Source organism: Anguilla rostrata, chromosome 10 (genome assembly GCF_018555375.3).
Source record: "Anguilla rostrata isolate EN2019 chromosome 10, ASM1855537v3, whole genome shotgun sequence".
NCBI lineage: Eukaryota > Metazoa > Chordata > Actinopteri > Anguilliformes > Anguillidae > Anguilla > Anguilla rostrata.
The window spans coordinates 10,714,554-10,732,004 of NC_057942.1; the positions used below are offsets into that span (position 1 = coordinate 10,714,554).

The 17,451-nt window shown below is 42.2% G+C and overlaps 1 protein-coding gene across 3 annotated transcripts in view; it reads left to right on the forward strand.

The window, feature by feature from the left end:
• adgrd1 (adhesion G protein-coupled receptor D1) overlaps positions 1-17,451 on the forward strand; it is a 53,242-nt gene that overhangs the window by 24,177 nt on the left and 11,614 nt on the right. For all 3 annotated transcript variants that reach the window (XM_064354021.1, XM_064354022.1, XM_064354023.1), the window contains 6 exons: positions 2,744-2,817; positions 3,640-3,763; positions 12,258-12,361; positions 12,868-12,979; positions 13,935-14,088; positions 16,505-16,571. In XM_064354021.1, coding sequence (XP_064210091.1) covers positions 2,744-2,817; positions 3,640-3,763; positions 12,258-12,361; positions 12,868-12,979; positions 13,935-14,088; positions 16,505-16,571 — 635 coding nt within the window. The remainder of the gene's footprint in view (positions 1-2,743; positions 2,818-3,639; positions 3,764-12,257; positions 12,362-12,867; positions 12,980-13,934; positions 14,089-16,504; positions 16,572-17,451) is intronic.

Here is a 17,451-nt window from a genome sequence, read left to right on the forward strand (position 1 = left end):
GCTTTGCAGTTGGCAGCGCGTTCGGCTGAGTGCCATTCCTGTGCGCTGACGAGAGATGGAGAGACGACTCCGCTGCTAATTGCCAATACGCGCCACGCATTCCGTGCCACACAGGGCCCCACGTCCCTCCGCCGTGAGGTCAAGCAACAGGCGGCTACGTGACGGCGAAGGAGACATGAAGTCATTGCAGCTGACAGTCGCCACATGCCCGGCCGAAACGGATGACATCATCGTTAACCCTCGAAGAGCCGTGTTGGTGTGTGTGCACGTCCTCCCGACCGGTGCTTTCTCAGCCCTGGTCCTGGTGGGCTTTTGCGTCGTAAGGGATTCTGTTACACCTGAGCACTTCGCTAATTGATGAACCTAATCAGACACAGTAAGAGCAGCAGATCTGAGATGCAGAGGGGGGAGGGGCAGAAGCTCTGCTCCCTCCTCTTGGGGTATAAATGAGGAGTTGAGCCCCTCCCTCTCTCTTTCTCTGTAATGGAGGTTTGAAGTCATTTCTAAGTATTTCTGTTAGGACCTCCATTGTTTATAAACTGCTGGCGCAGTCAGGGGTTATTTGGCAAGATGGTGAAAAAAGGGCACAGGACATTGCTAATGAACAGGCCTCCATCAATTTCAGTTAGAATTCAAAGAAGAAGTTTTCTGAGGAAAAGAATCAGTCTCTCACTTGCGTGCTCATCGGCACGCGTTGTTTCAGTAATACTGCGGTTCCTGAATGACGTAGCCGCCGTGCCACACCTCCGCAGCTCTGAACCGTGCCGTGCCGTGCCGACAAACGGCCTAATGGGTATTCGGCCGGCCTGCATCACATTTGTTGCTTCATTTTTTTGTAACCAGGAGGTCTTCATGTGGAAAATCAGTTCCTGATGACGCACGCTGTGGGCTTTTGGAAACAGTGGAAAAACAATGGCGTTAGTGAGCGGAGAGAGAGTTGATCGCGAGGCTTTTTCCCTCCCTCCTCTCCCCCTCTTCCTGCTCCTCCTTTCGTGAAATGCACCGAGTTGCTTCGCCCATCTGTTTTAATTTGTTTTAATGTTCAGAAACCTTGGTTATTAAGTCCCGCCGGGCCCTTGGAAATCGGCCGGGGTCTCTAGCACCTCTTTAAACGTAGCCTAACGCTGGGCGGATGGCGCGCATGTGTGCAGCACGTGGCCCTGCTCCGCTTCTCTTCTCTCGTGCACCCCGCTGGCGGCCGACGGCATCGGACACCTCAGAGAGAAAGCAGGTTAAATGCGCGAGCGACTGTGAAAAATACAGAGCGCTGATAGGCTCGTGACGAGCGGATGAGCCACCGACCGAGGTGGGGCTGCAGACGTGATGATGATGATGATGATGTTGACGAGGCATTCCGCCGCTCTGTCCTTCTCAAGTTTTCCAGCGAGAGACTCAAATGGAGGCCATCTCGCAAAACGCGTGATCCACTTTCTCAATCAAGGCATGGGATATAACGAGAGGGGGAAAAAACAGGATGGCTCTATACACCGGCCTTTTAGAAATCCTGTTTTTGTTCAAAGATTGGACCATGGAGCCAAAAAGACTTAACCCAAAACGAAGGCCAAACCCCAATTACCATGTTCACATTCTTTAAACCATTAGCTCACTGTCACGGGGGAGTCAAAATCAGTTTCAAGGAATTACATGGAAAAAGTGAGTTGTCGTAAAAAAGAATGCTTTAAGACAGTGGGGATCCTCACTACAATGGCACACAATGCAGTAATCACCATCGCAAAGTGTAGGATATGTGGTTCTGTTGTGGCCTAGTTAAAGCCGATGGCCATTTTAGATATTTTTTGGTCTCACAGCAGCGATTGAGCAATACCAGCTAATTTAAAATTAAAATAAAAAATCTTTTATTCATCCAAAGCTAAAAAGGGCTTGCGACTTGTGTGGAGCGTAGAACTGGTTCAAACTGTCGTGTTAGCACTGGGGGACTCACTGAACTGAGCCAATGGATTGCCAAGAGTCTCTGATTTGTGGGGCGTTACTGAAGCTTGCTCTTTGTGGGGCCCTTTGGGGAATTTGCGGTTGTTCCCCCCCCACCCTCCCTTCATGGCTGTGTACAGTGTACATGCCACTCTTACATGCACATCAACAAGACTTGTAGAGGGTCATCGCCGGGCCTGAGGGCCAATCTTAGGAGACTCACGAAGACAACAGATCGCATAATTAATCCTACCTCCGCTCTCCTGGAACGCTCTTTCACCCATCGATCCATTTAGCTAACCGCTGGTTCAATTAAGTCAACTGCAGTGCTTCAGGGGCATCTTGTGTTTGTTCCAAGCCATTTCTGACTGGCTGAAACTGAGGTAATTACTCGCTTGACTCAACTCCCTCAAAGTGGAATGGTTTTGAGGGTGAATTATGTTGGTCTCCTATAACACCACAGGAAAGGCCTGCTGGGTTATGGCATTGGTTAGAAGAGACACAACTGGAGTTCAGCAATTAGTCAAAGTCACTCGCAGCATTACCTTTTAACAGGGTAATGGTTTAAACATCAAGCGTACAGTGGGATGGGGAAAATTACTGAAATTGCATATTTTTTGACAGTTTATGTTTATTGTCTTTCGTTGATAATTACTTTAGCAATTGTATGCTATAAAATATGCATAAGGCATGGAAAATGAACAGACATAATGTGAGCAATGAGAAACATGTAGGAAAACCATTCTTTTGTGTGGCGAGGTCCCATTAAGTTTGTACAGACAACAAAATAATGACAGATATTTCCTATTTCCAGAATAAAGAACAGTACAGTATTGCCTCAAATCAGAGCAACAAGGTCTTCCTCTACTGCGCCTTCCTAGACTACAGGTGAGTTCTTAACGATAGTTCTTGATTTACATATGGTAATGATTGAGATATTGGTCTATAAAAATACCTGCATTATCATATGCAAATTTAAGCTGGCCAACCCTCTTAGGGGTGTACGAAGCCCGTAAAGCAGTGGTGTCCAGTCTTATCCACAAAGGGTTGGCAGGTTTTTGTTTTAGCCCAGCACTGTGACATCTGATTCAACTAACTGACTAATTGTGGTTTTCAATCAAGGACTTAATGATTAGAATCAGGTGTCTTGGTGCTGAGCTAAAACAACTATTTTTAATACTATTGGACAACCCTGCTGTAAAGTGACTGGATGTTTTACCCTGCATTTAAGTAAAATATGTTCACTAAAAGACAGACTGTATGTAATGTAAGGAAGGAAGTCTACATTAATTTTAATTTAAATGGTCTCTGTTCTGTTGTGCACACAAGCTTCTGTTACTTGCATGATCTAGATAAGGCCCTGATCTTTGGCTCAGTAAGTTGTGCCTTGTGTTTGGAGTAGCAATAACCTGACGAAAGAGCTCTTTTTATTGCTTTTAAAAAAAATTAACCAAACGTTGCGGTATGCATTTTGGCACTGGGGCCATGGCATTCCGTGCTTCTCTCCCTGTGGGTCATGAAATCAATTCCAAAAATATGACACGCTTGTTAGAGACGAGCGCTCTCCTTGTGAAACTGTTCTCAAATATTATGGAGGGAATTCTGACGCTCATTAGCTGGTCTTGGAGGAGCAGTTCTGTATGTTTGGAGGCTGAATCTGGAGTGGTGAGTGGTGAGTGAACTCAGCCAAATGTCTGTGTTATCCATCAGTAACAAGGAAGGCGTGTGGTCCAACGAGGGCTGTGTCCGGTCTGGCGGGAACCTGTCTTACTCCATCTGTCTGTGTAACCACCTCACCAACTTTGCCATTCTCATGCAGGTGGTGCCAGTGGAGGTAAGAGCTTCTCTCGTGATGTCATCCCACAGATATGCTAAAGCAATGTGCTTAATTCCTGAATTGGGATTTCTAAACTGTGGCGCGGGGACCTATGGGGAACCTGAAGGAGTCTTGCCCAGGGGTCCTCAACAAAATGGGGAAAATATTTTACCCTTTAAGAGTTTGAATTTCCATTTTATTAGTGTAATTTATAAATAACACGGATATTGTATATCACTGATTTTTACATACTTCCATATGTTTGTGGTTTAAATATCTAATACATTCTAGTCTGTAGTGGGTCTTGGCTAAGTGTCAAAAGTTATCCATTTTACTGAGTTGGCTGTCCCCAGTCACAAGCTGGTGATTTTAGGGGCCTTGAGTTTAAAGGGTTTGGGAACCTCTGCTGTAGGCAATGACTAAGCTACCCTGTTCTTTTATGCTGCTGAACACACTGTCTGTTCCTTAATTCTGTATTTGGGTAGGTCAGTGGGTAGGTCAGTGGCCATAATAGTGCTATGTTCTCAAGAGGGTTTTACTATTTCATTACTAGAGAAGACATAGGAAAAGGTTTTCAGATTTTAAGTATCCCAGGGCCAAGGTTACCTCCCCCTGGTGTAGACCGTGCAGGTAAATCTTATGCTCAGTTGCGCCTCAGTGCATCGCAGTGATGATGAACAAGGACAAAGCTAGATGGCGCTGTTGCTTGGGAATTACTGAATCCCCAGCGTGTTTGTCCACCAGGTCCCTTGGGCCATTTGTGACCACGTAGTAAAGCCTCCGCTTTAGTGGTGGTTTATTATTAAATCGCTGTGGTCTACCATGATGAAGTGTGCTGTTTGGGGCTCTGTGTGGACAAGGGGCCTTGGTGTGGTCCAGAGGCTATTTTTCTCTCCTCTCATCCTTTTCTCCTGATATTTTCCTGCTCAGAAATATCTTATTCTTTTCTGACATGGATCTAGAGTACAGAGAACTACCATCACTCAGTTTGAGGACACCATAAAATCACTGTGTAGTTGCTACATTGTTTGATGACTGAAAGGTTTGTGGAAAATTTTTCACAGGTGAGTACGCTTAGGTGAATGGGGAACTGTGTATTTTTACAAATCCCTTTGCCAAGCACTAAAATCTGTGTAGGTTTTTACAAGTGGATTTTATTACAGGCAAGCGATGGGATAGAAACCACATGGTGTGTGAGGTAGGCATAGCCAACAGATCTGGTCCCTGATGGTGCACTCACAGTTATGGCTAAAGACGTGGGTCAATGCAATGGAATGCATTTATGACTGTAGGAGACTGGTTTCAGCTTAAAATAATGTCAATCATCTCTTTCAAGAATGAAAGTGTATTTTTTTATTGGAGGGGCAGGAAGGGCATATTTTGGAGGTATATGCAGAACAGAATCAGTAAGTGTTATGGCAGACACAAGGAGCTAAGCCAAGGGAAACATCCTTTGAAAAAATGTACAATTGCTAGCCTTCAAGCTAGCTGACATTAATCATATAAGAAAGCTTAATGACCTAACACTAGGAAACCATTGTCCTGGACTTGATCTTGTAAGCAGGAAGCTTGGTATTATGAAAGTCAAGGACTTTTGACACTGTCATTCTGAGTATGTGGTATACTTACCAGCCAAGCCTAATAATTCTACATAAATATAATTCTATACAAAATCTAATGACAAAATACAAATTATGTATGTCTGTATAACAGGCAAGCACTCTGTGAAAATGTGTAATTTGGGGTTAAGTGCGTACATATGAAAGCACATTGAGAAGCGTGCCTGAGCATGCGGTAAGAGATGTCAGCTGGCAGCTGGTCTCCCTCATATCTGATGGGAAGATGCGTAACTCCAGCAAGCCTGCTGTTCAGAGACCAGCTGTTTGTGCCTGTCTCAGGGTTTCACTTTCTGCCCACTCCTGAAACCGCACCCCCACCCCAACGGGGCAGTTTGTGCCAGGCTCCTTTCTCCCTCACACTGCAACTGTCAGCACAGGTGCCCTCCCCTCTTAGGCCTGGACTCTGTCAACATTTGTCCTTAACTGTTAAGTATGAAAGAACGATTGTGGAACTCTCAAAAGCATTTTTGAAAAGAAAAAATATTGTATTTGCTTGCAAGTCAATTTTAGGACTAATGTTGGTTCAATCCAGGCAAAAGAATTACATCACCAAGGAAAAAAAAGTAATCCTATCCAGTGTCTCTGTCATGAAGAGGGGTAGTGGTCCTACTCACAAACGTGAGTCGGATTGTGAGAAAGAGCATGGAGTAATGTTTGACTTCATAAAAGCCAGCACAGAGTGAGTATGCTCTGTAGAAAGTAGCATTAAGATCTGCTCCTACAGCAGCTGAATGAAAAGCAGCAAGCTGTCTTGCTAAGTGAACGGTGGCAGGTGCTCAAGGGTAGAAGAGCTGGAGAAGGCAAGCTAACAACATGAACATTGTGGCGCAGTGGCTAATGTTTCAATTAGTCATAAGGCTCTTATTTATTTGCATTGGGTATTAGTTTTCATAAATACATGCAATGCACAGTAGTAATCTGAGGTAACATCAGATACTTATTTTGTTTTCATTTTGTTCACAGTTTAGTTGTGGCTGTTCAGTAATTTGTCAATGAAGTTGATATACGGTTTTGTTTTATTCGGATGTCCAAGATTGATATGTTTTGTACAGTTTAGATGTGGTCCAACAAAAAAAGGAAACCAGTTCAATTCTAGGACAATCTGCTTGTTTAAATTTCAAGTTCCTGTTTACATCCTCATTTCGTAATCTGTTCATTGTAGTACCCTTGTATCTGCCCCATGTTGATTTGGAGGATAATTGTCATCGAAACAGAGGTCAGAGTACATACTTACAGATTTAGCAGACGCTCTATCAGAGCGACTTACCAACTTTTACATAGCACTTTACATGTATCCATTTATACAGCTGATATATCTGAAGCAATGCAGGTTAAGTACCTTGCTCAGGTACACGAGGTCCTTTCGAATCGAACCGCACTTCGTACAAGCCATCTACACTGTGACGCTCCGTCCTTAGAGTATCTGAAGATACTTTGAGGATGTATCCGTTTTCATCAGTAGCAAATTGGTAGCAAGGCCTGCATCCTCTTAGCCTTCCTGTGTGCGAGCCTCAGCTCTGATGTGTGTTTCTATGGCGGTAATAATAGTTTTCAGCAAGATAGCTAATCGGTTTGGCAAGCAGGTTCTCCCTCTTGGAGATCTCTCCGTTCTGTTTCACTGCCTCTCACTGGGGTGCTTAAGAGAGAAACCTCAGCTGTGTTGCATTTCAGTAATGTGACCACTTCCCACAGCTTTGATGCACTGTCCCTCGAAAAGGGCTTTAATTAGCGGCCATCTCCATCCTACCCATGCGAGCGAACACCCCCAGCTTGCCGTTTCGGGAAAGTCTCGGTTTTTTGGTCGACTTAATTACAAGGCACCCTAAATGTAATATCTAAATGTATACATCTATGCCAAAGACTCAAAATAACTTACTGCCAAAAAAAAAAAAAAAAAAATGTGCACAAACAAATGTGGTCATTGCTAGCAGTGTGAGCTACTATTACAATACAAGTCCAGAAACGTTGTTTGTGGTGTGACCTAAATAAGGCCAGGGAAAAGCGCTGCAGTTGTGCTTTGACCTGGCCCACCGTGGCAGAGCCATCGTGGGGGTCTTTCCTGTGGAGCTACAGCAGGGCCATGTGCGTAAGTTCCCCTGGGGAACCCGTGAACGTTTATACTGCCAAAGCGAAGAAAGAGACAAGGCCAACACTGTTATTACCTCCTGTGCAGAGTCTTCCACATCTAGGGCTAACCCACACGCAAACAATCTGTTTTTCACACTGTTCTTACTGTTCTTTCTTAATGTTCGGTCTCTCTCTCTTCTTCTCTCTCAGTGCAGTTCAGTTCAGTTCAATGGTGCTTTATTGGCAGGACAACCAGGGTTGTATTGCCAAAGGACACACACACACACACACATACACACACATATACATAGTGAGGCCTTGCTTAACTATGGGTGGAGGCAGTCATTGGTTACCAGGGACTAGCCTTCCAGGGATTATTTTGATTCACAAATTATTTTTTCCACCATAAATCACCTCCCCCCCAAATGCAAATTTTTATGCAATATCTTAATTATATTTGTTTCTTATTAATAATAATAATAATAATAATAATAATAATAATAATAAGGGGAACTCACCCCAGCCACCACCAATGTGCATTTGCTCCAGAATGCTGTCCACACATTAGCTGAGGTAGAGAGGGAGAGACCAATTTTTAACCAAATAAACTGGTTGACGATTAGGTGGCAGGTTGAATTTGTGTGTATGTGTGTGTGTGTGTGTGTGTGTGCGCGTGCATGTGTGCATGTGGGAATGTGCGTTTGTGTGTGTGTATCTGTACTAAACTATACGCAAATAATGTTCTGTCTCTGTGCTCGGTGGCACTGCAATACCTCTAAAAATATCATCATTTTGAATTGATGGCTGACAGAAGTGTAGCAATCAGAGGCTGATATCATGTCACCAGTGAAGTGCACTTGTCAGTGTATTTTATATGCAGCGACAGTGGTATGGCTCTTAGCTCAGAATATTATTGGGTCAGGGACATGCTCATTCCACTGCTGGTCATTTCCCTCACTTTTGTTTAACATCCTCCGCACCCTTGACGATTGTCGTCGAGATTGAAAAGGCAAGTGAAACCTGAATTGGGCAAGGCTGCGCAGAGGATGAGAGACATTTTTTGTGCGATTGCAATGTTCACACTGTGAAATTTTAGATTGGGCGTTCAGTTAAGTGGTGAATTGCTGTATACTCTTGAAGTCCTGCAGATGGCGCTGTGTGTCCACGATTAAAGTTCTGCCTACCCATAGTGCAGAGACAGCTCAGGTGAGTCAAGATGAGATAAGACATTCCTTGTGCAAGACGGTTTCTGTACATTTCAAACTACGTCGAATACTATTGCACGAGCAGAATTATGTGGAAAATTTTGGAATGAGCATATATTATTTTTCTGTTTGTCTGAGATGTCATGTAGTTAGATAAAATGTTGGACATTTCAGAAATTTTTTGTTCCCAGTCCAAAAGAAACAAAACTATTTATTTTATTTCCAATAGAGCGATACTGTCGAAACTCACTGAATTTATTTGTGCTTTTATTTTGTTTTAAGCAATATATTAAACTATCAAGATTAATATGCTGAATTATGTGAGTAAAAAGGTAACTCTGTTAGAAAAAAAATAAATCTCTGAGAGATTTATGTTACTCACCTTAGCTTACCTTAGATGTATTGTTCTCAGTGCAGTGCTTTTTCACATCACTAATGAGCTATTTATAGAATTGCTTGGTATAACTAATTAGTTATACCAAGCAATTCTATAAATAGTTCAAATGCACATTTTACACAATGCTTGGTATAACTCATTTTGTTAACTTTGAAGTTCAAATGCACATTTTACCCAGATGCTGAGTTAATGTGTATTTAAACCACCATTCCCCTCATTACTTGTAAGGAGAAGCCATTAAGAAAAGCATTGTTTTTGCTTTCCCTGTTATTTACCGTGAAGGGAATGTAAAACAATTGAATCTGCATGCCATCTAAGATAAAAGTAAATAAATGTAGGGATACAGGGACTAAGAGCAATACTGTTTCTCAATTTTGTCTTTCTTAATTGAAACCATGGGAGCCTGCCCATCTAACTGTGAAATGTTTTTAAAGAAAAAGAGATTCTGCTTCCACTCTTATTTTGATAAATAGTGGTGTACTTAGATTAGGTAGATATATTTATTGTTGTAAATGAGTCTGGGCAAAATGGTGTGCCATTCATCCCGAGGTGACTCAAGAGAAACAGGGTCCACAGTCAGAATTGGAAGGGATACTCAAAAAAAAAACCTCTTTTTTTCTTAGAGATATCTAACAAAAAAGCTTTCAAAGGATGGTTTTTATTTGGAGAAATTTAAACAATTTACCTAAGCTTGTATGTTGTGCTAATATGGTAGTTATTCAGTGAGGGAAGTGGTTAGCAAAGTGGCTTCAGGCCTCAGGATTGGTGATATTGCTGGTGGGACGGTTTTCAGAGCACAGAAAATGTTTGATTGCACGGATAAACGGGATGAGAAAATTTTCTGCTTGCCCTCATCAATTGATATTTACAGGGCGATCAAGTTCAGCGATCTCTCATATTAGAAGTGAACACTTCCTTGAGAGTTTTGAGATGTACTGTCAATCTTCCTCGCTCAGTGCAGTGTTACTTTGCTCACTTTTCATTTTATAGAGAAGCACTGGCAAAGCCAGGGTATGTATCATAATGCTGGATGCCTCCTTCTGATCTCAATTTTAACAAGGGTGGTTTGAGGTAATAGCTTGGCACCATGCACCAAGTGGGGCAAGGACTGTGACTGTTCCCAAACGAGTATGGACTGTGATTGTTCCCAACAATGGTGGGCTCTGTGATTGGTCCTAAAATGCTGTGGACTGTGATTCTTCCCAAAAATGGTGGGATTGTTGATTGTTCCTAAAATCAACTGGGGCCATTGCTGTTCCCTTTCTCAGAGGGGATATCCAAACATGCAGTCCTTTGATGCAGCCGAGTGAACAAGTGCTGATGATAACCATGATTGGAAAGAAGCTTAAATCAAGACACTCAATAAGCACTGTGAAGCATAACAGCAGTAAATGAAAAATTTATTTTATTTGACAATTAAGATAAAACACAGTCACACACAGCCTTGAAGGTGTGCATTACGATGATTACACTTTACGAATATTGAGGATAAAAATTTCCAAGCAACACTGGGTTTAAATGGATGGCCATGCCACCAATGTGAGGCTCAGAGAAAAAGCCAAGTAGATGTGGATGCAGTAACAGCAATGCTCAGCCATTCAAATGAGCAAAGACCTGCACACAGTTTTAGCTGTTTAAGTATGAGCTGCAGTCTCCCCAAATCATTCTGTGCTGTTGAGACATCCCCCTTGGCCAGTTTGCACTTTCTAGAGCACAGGCCTGTATTATTGGAGGTCTAAAGATGTCTGCCCAGCACTATACGGAGAGGGGAAGAAGGATACTAGATTGGTTGCAACTGAGAACATGAAGTGAATAATGTCCCAGAACCACTTCTGGGATGCTTGGTCTGTACATGAACACCTCCATCACCACATCAACACCCCCTACAGACTCAACGCTGGGTATGCAGGCTGGTTGGTTGTTGTTTGTGCTGTTCTCAGTGGGGACAACAAGCCCCCACTGGAGTTGTTTTACAGTCTTGTTAATATTATATTACTAAAGGGCTCCAACGTAGCATAATTATAATTAACTGAGATACTTATGTGTATCTGTTATGGCTAGAGCACAAGCAAATAACTGTAATTTATCAAATTAAGCGAAGTGAAATGGATTAGAAGACAGTCAAGGCAATTGTACAGTAATGTAAAAAAGAAAGCAAGTGGGATGATTAATTATTACCGTAATACTCCAGTTATGCCAAAGAGCACAGGGACGCTGACATTAAACTGGCAGGAAGATGGACAATAACCACATTAGTTGGACATAAACACTTTTTCATCCGGAGGGTAATGTGGTGCTGTATGAGTGAATGGTACTACACTATATTAGTTCTTCAGAAATAACGGTCGACTGGTTTGAGGCATCACCTGGCTGCTAGGATCATTTATGCTCTCTTTCATAGTCCCGTCTGTGCCTTTGCTCAAAAGTTTTTTTTTTCTTCTACAAAGCAGAAACATCGAAATATTCTTTATAGTCCTGCGGAGAGCTGTTTTGTCAATCCACTGAAATGATCTTATGTAACATTTTGTGCTGGATCATAGACACATTTATTTTATTGCTCCCTAAACAACTGAATGGAAGACATGAAAACATTGGAACAAAAAGCCTCAATGTGAAAAGACACAATATAGTTGAAATATATTGATTACTTAACGAGCTATGTGGAGGAATATGTAGCTGATTGGAGGCTTAGGCTGTGAATTCCATTTCATGGTGTTATGGAAACAAAACTGTCATTTGGTTGATTTTATATTTTGGATTTCAGTCTGCTGAGTATTTCATTTCCCCCCTTGGCATGAGGAAACTGAATTTCACAGCTTACATAGTACAATGTGTGAAATGCAGTTCTTCCATGGGCGTGTTGACAAGCTTGCTAAAAGAGGGTCAGAATGAATCTTTTTAGCTGGATTAAAGCTTTTTGTTTGTCAAGGGACAGGTTTTCACTATTGTGATGAAAGAATGCTGAGTGCTTAGTGGATCAAACAAATGAAAAAGGAAAGTAATGAGGTGCTCTTTCAACCAGAGGAAAATTGAATAAGACAAAAAAAAGGAATTACAAAGCTCACTGTTAAGAATCTTGAACAAAAGAGGAAAATATGGATGATAGAGGCTTACATGTGTCCAGGGCACTCTTATGTTAAGAAGTGAACAGGAAAAATACCTATAAAAAAACTTTGATTTCACTACTGTTTGACCTGGTCCCATCACTTGTTCCCTTTATGCAGCTCACCACGGCCCACCAGGTGGCACTGTCCACCATCAGCTACATTGGCTGCTCCATCTCCATCTTCTGTCTGGCTATCACCCTGGTCACCTTTGCCATCCTTTCGTGAGTGTCCTGTTGTACTCCCGACTTCATTAAAGTGTGCAACAGTGTCCAAATGCTAAACCCACATTTTTACAGGCATTTGTGGAAACTGGAGCAACAAAAGGGAAACATTGTGTTTTGCAAAATGTCTGAAAAAGATGTAAACAATAATTTACTGCATTATATACCTACCACTTCATTTCATATTTGTATTTTGCCCACTTGCAGGCTATAACTGCCCTATACTCTTTATAAACACCCTGTATACTCATTAATACAAGAACAAACATGAGATTATAGACAATGCTCACACAAGTATAAAGCCGTGCTATGCTGCAGGTCCAGTTTGAGATTTCAGTTTATAAGGTTTTGCCATGTAATTATGCCCTTACGCAGTGTATACTTCAGACCTGTTTAGAAGTGTGGCATCCTGCCTTTCAGAATATTCATGTGATGGCTCATGAAGTATTCAGCGTTTAATCTGACTCGGCTGATGGGAGCTGTCCTTGTCCCTTGCCGCTTCACAGATCCGTGAGCACCATCCGGAACCAGCGCTACCACATCCACGCCAACCTGTCCTTCTCCATCCTGGTGGCCCAGATCCTGCTTCTCATCAGCTTCCGTTTCGAGGCGGGCACGGTGAGCCTTCCGGCGCCGCGGCCGGGCTCGTAGCCAAGCCCTCTCGCTGCTGCCCTACTGGGCGAGCGATAATTAGGGATGTTACTTATCCACAGTGATTTACGTGTGATGGCTCAAGTGTGATCGTTTTTCACACAGCCCTTTATTAAGCAGAATATACACTGGTCAAGGATACAACAGTGCTCAGTGGGCGATTCGAGCTTGCAAACTCCTGGTTATATTTAAGCTTTGCTCTCTGACTGGCATGCTGTGCTGTGGACTGGCAGCATTGCCTGGGCAGTTGTGAAGACTGGGGGGGGGGGGTGGGGGTGTGTTTCTGTTGCCACGGTGCTTTTCTACAGCCATGGAAATGTCATTCAAATATCTCAATGTTAACGACTAGTTCAGCTCACCCGACACTCAGCAAGGGTCTCTTTATGAATCCCCGTGTTATGTACTTTTTTCACCTCATGTATTCCAGTACAGTCTATTTCTATGCAAGTATGTTATTCCCTCCATTCCTGTGCTCTCTTCCTGTATGTGCATATATTATCAGAAGTTAGAGCTCTTGTTCCAGTTTCTCTGGCCAGATCAGACCCTGCGAAGCCATAAACAGTACGCTGAGATGGTGATTCAGACAGACCCGGCAATTATGCAGGTGGTGAAAAAGCGCTGATCGAATCAACCAGACTTTGACAAGATAATAAGATCTATCAGCATATGCTGAGTCTTCTTAAGGAACCCCAGACTCATTAAGAGAGGCTGCATTCAGAAGCTCCTGCCAAGCTGAATGAATTCTCTCACACCTTCGTGATTTGGTCTGGGGCGTGCGTCGACCGGGAAACAATACGGCAGCTTGCGTCGGTTGCTAATTGCGTTTTCTTTGTTTCTGATTATTTCTGATGAATTCCGTGCAGGCGGTTGACATGCATGCTTATTATTGGCTAACCGATGAGTCATCTCTCTTATCCCACAGCTCCCCTGTAAAGTTATGGCTATCCTCTTGCACTTCTTCTTCCTGAGTGCCTTCTCCTGGATGCTGGTGGAGGGGCTGCACCTCTACAGCATGGTCATCAAAGTTTTTGGATCCGAGGGCAGCAAACACTTCTACTACTACGGGATTGGCTGGGGTAAGTCCCGCCCCTCATTTGACCGCTTGTGGTTCCTGTGTGACTGCACTGAAACATTCTGATTCTGTTTTTTATTAGTTCATGATTTACTATAAAGGAAAAATTGAGTTATTTCTATGAAAATGAGGTGATTCTGGTCTTTCTGTAAGTTATTTAAATGTTGTAAAGTATTGTAGCAGGGTGCTTACCTAAAAGTGCACAACAAGAAGTAACCTTACTACATAAAACATGTTTTTTCAGTTTTTTTTATTTTTTAGAATTAGTATGGAAAATAAAGATTACTGTATTAAAACCAAAAACTTTTTACAAAACAGACCAGCATGGGACTTGTTGCATTACATGTATATGTGTCATAAGAAATGTAAACAGATGTGATATTATTAACATGCTCTCTTACTATTATACCAAAGGGTAAATCACAGTGAAGATATCCTGTTGCCGTATTTTATGAATCAGTTTAACGGACAGTGAAAAGCTAGTCACACATAGCTCTCAGTGTTGGTTTTAGACGTATTGGGCTTCAAGACAAATGGTGAGAGAAATTTGTGTGGAGGTGGCTCAGTATCATTCATACAGATGAGAGTCACTTGACACCAAAATGCTCTCTGATTGGACAGTGCATAAACGCTGTTCTTGGAAGATTGATGTTCACAGGTACCGTGTTAAGAGTTTCCAGTGTGCTGTAGATAGATTACAGCTGGTGGCTAACAGGAAGCAGCTGACAGTGAGTGTGGCTGTAAGTGACATAGCTCACGGTGTTAATTGGTGGGATATGGACCTCAGTGTGTCTGTGGTAAACACCGGCATCGGCATCTGTTTCACTTGGCTCAAGTCAGGTTCCTCTTCCTCCTCAGGATCAGTGAAAACATGTTCAATTCAAAACATGTTCAAACAAGTTCAATGTTAAATAATAAAAAAAATTTGATTAACGCAAGAGAACCCTATTGGACCAGGCAAGGAATGTCCTCATTGTTTTCTCTTTTCAATATTCCTGAGGAGGGAAGACGTCATGGAGATTTATTGTCACTACAGTAGATCACAGGGGATTTTGGAGTGTGGCTTTCGCATTACTTCTGTTTTGAATGAAAGCTTTATTAATTGAGTCATCCTCACATGTGCAGCACACTGATGTTCTGCATTTGGTTTGCATTTGGATCAAGCAGCAGTTTTGACCTGTTCCATTTCTCCTTTGTCAATAAAGTCTTTATTCCTTATTTATTTATTTAATTCCGAGTCATCCCCCAGATTTATGTCACTGGCAGTAACTGAGCACTGCGTCACAGAAAACATGTGGCCCTAAATTAAAGACACGTTAACGAAACAATTGAGTTTATCTGCAGTGTGCTGCGTATTATTAAACTCGAATAAACCAATGAAATTATAGGAAGAAAAAAAAGAAAAAAGCTATCTTTCATTCAAAGCACAAAGCACAACTGAAAAATGGTTATCCTTCACATCAATATAAAGTACAATTTGTATAATAGTACACAAGAAAAGTAAGATATATTTTATTTTAAAAATATATCCACTGAAATGAATTATGCTTTACCAAAGGACAAAGTACATGATGCTGTTTTTAATATCTTGTACATATTTATAGTTATAATAAGTATATTGTAGAGTTATAGTAACTGCTGACTACTGACGTTTTTGTGGACTTCTTATTAGATTTAATCAATTTTATTTATATTTTTTGTGATCCACACTTCCAATCACAGAAGTATAATGTACCAGTTACAAACAGCTGTGTGATCTAGGGTTGGCTGTGTGTCTTCACCTCAGCCAAAAGAGAGGGGCATGTAGGATGTTCCTGACCTGATTACGACGAGATGGTGCAGATGAACCCCCAGCTGGGGTGTGCTCAGATCACTGTGAAACGGGGGGAATGTGTGAATGGGGGGAAGGGGAGGGGGCTTTAACAGGGTCTCTCTGGGACCGGGTCTGGGCAGGCAGAGGAATGCACACAGCTTGGCAACTGGTCTGGGAAAATAGCACCTCCTCCACATGTTCCCCCTGATTATTTCCAGGGGAGATCAGCTTTCCTTTTTTTCCTCTTCCAGTGCTCTATGTTTTTTGGCTAACAGATGTTGAATATTTATGGCCAACGAGCAGGCTTTCGGTCAGGCGCACTTATAGTGGTTAGCTAGTGGGACCATCGGTGTTAGTGGTTCTTGGTGGTTTTGTTGAATGGGTTGCCCTTTGAAGTGTGCATTGATGACCAGCAAATGTTCTAGATCCTTCTTTTTTTCCTTGTTGTTGCAAAACCTTGCAGTGTTGGGAAAGACCGTACATCTGAGATGTGTTTCAGGAACATGGGAATCCATTTAGCTCATTATGACGGCAGACTGAGGGAGTGAAGCCCTCCCACCGGTTCTCAAATGTCACCGTCTCAGAACTGTGCCTTTTTCCTCCCCAGGATCTCCGCTGGTGATCTGTGTGGTGTCCGTGACCTCGGCCTTAGACAGCTACGGTGAGGTGGGGAAGTAAGTATCAGGGTGCAAAGACGTGTCCGCACGGAGCGCAAATCACTCCCGTTCAGGGACTATAGAGTCCTGGGGTAGTTTTGATCACAAAATAAAAATAATTTTAATTGGGGTATGACAACTGATGACCGTCAGGTATTTTTTAGTCATTTGTTATAGCTTTTGAAACATCCAGCGGTACCTGTTTTTGTGTTTTTTAAAATAATAATGAATTAGAAGCCACATTTGCTCTATGCTCAATTATTATTATTTTATTTTTTTACTTCTTCAAAAGAAGTAGCATTTTTTCAAGGTATCAGACAACAAATGACAATGCTTAAGGAATATCTCTAAGGGGAGAGCCACAATCTGGTAACTCTGCTCTGAGTAGCAAACATTGAAATAGGGATTTATTTTATCCAAACTCTTCATTAAAGTTTAAAACTTTGTCCTTTGCGGTAATGCTACCCCAAGGGCTTCCCATATCCATTTGAAGGGGCTCATTAATCTGTGAAGTAGAGAGTAGTTTTGTAATATTGTGTCAAACATGAGCTGTGGTCTACTTTAGGCTTATATTCAGGCTTATTTTGGAAGGACTTTTGGAACTTTTTTAGCTTTAAATATGACAGATATAAATAAATATGACAATTGAACCCTCTTGGGAACATGTCTGAATTGCAGTTTTGTCTGTGAGTGTTCTTCACATTGAAATACAACATACGCCTAGCACTAGGAGTGCAGGCTTCTGTGAACAGGTGGGTTCTGCTTTGTGGACTGTGGGGAAAAGTCAGTAATTCTGCATTTGATACTCCCTCTCCTCAATGAGGACATTCATTTCCACTCATCTTGAACTATAATTATAATTCAGTCAAGTTTGGACATGATGAGAGTCGGAATGGTA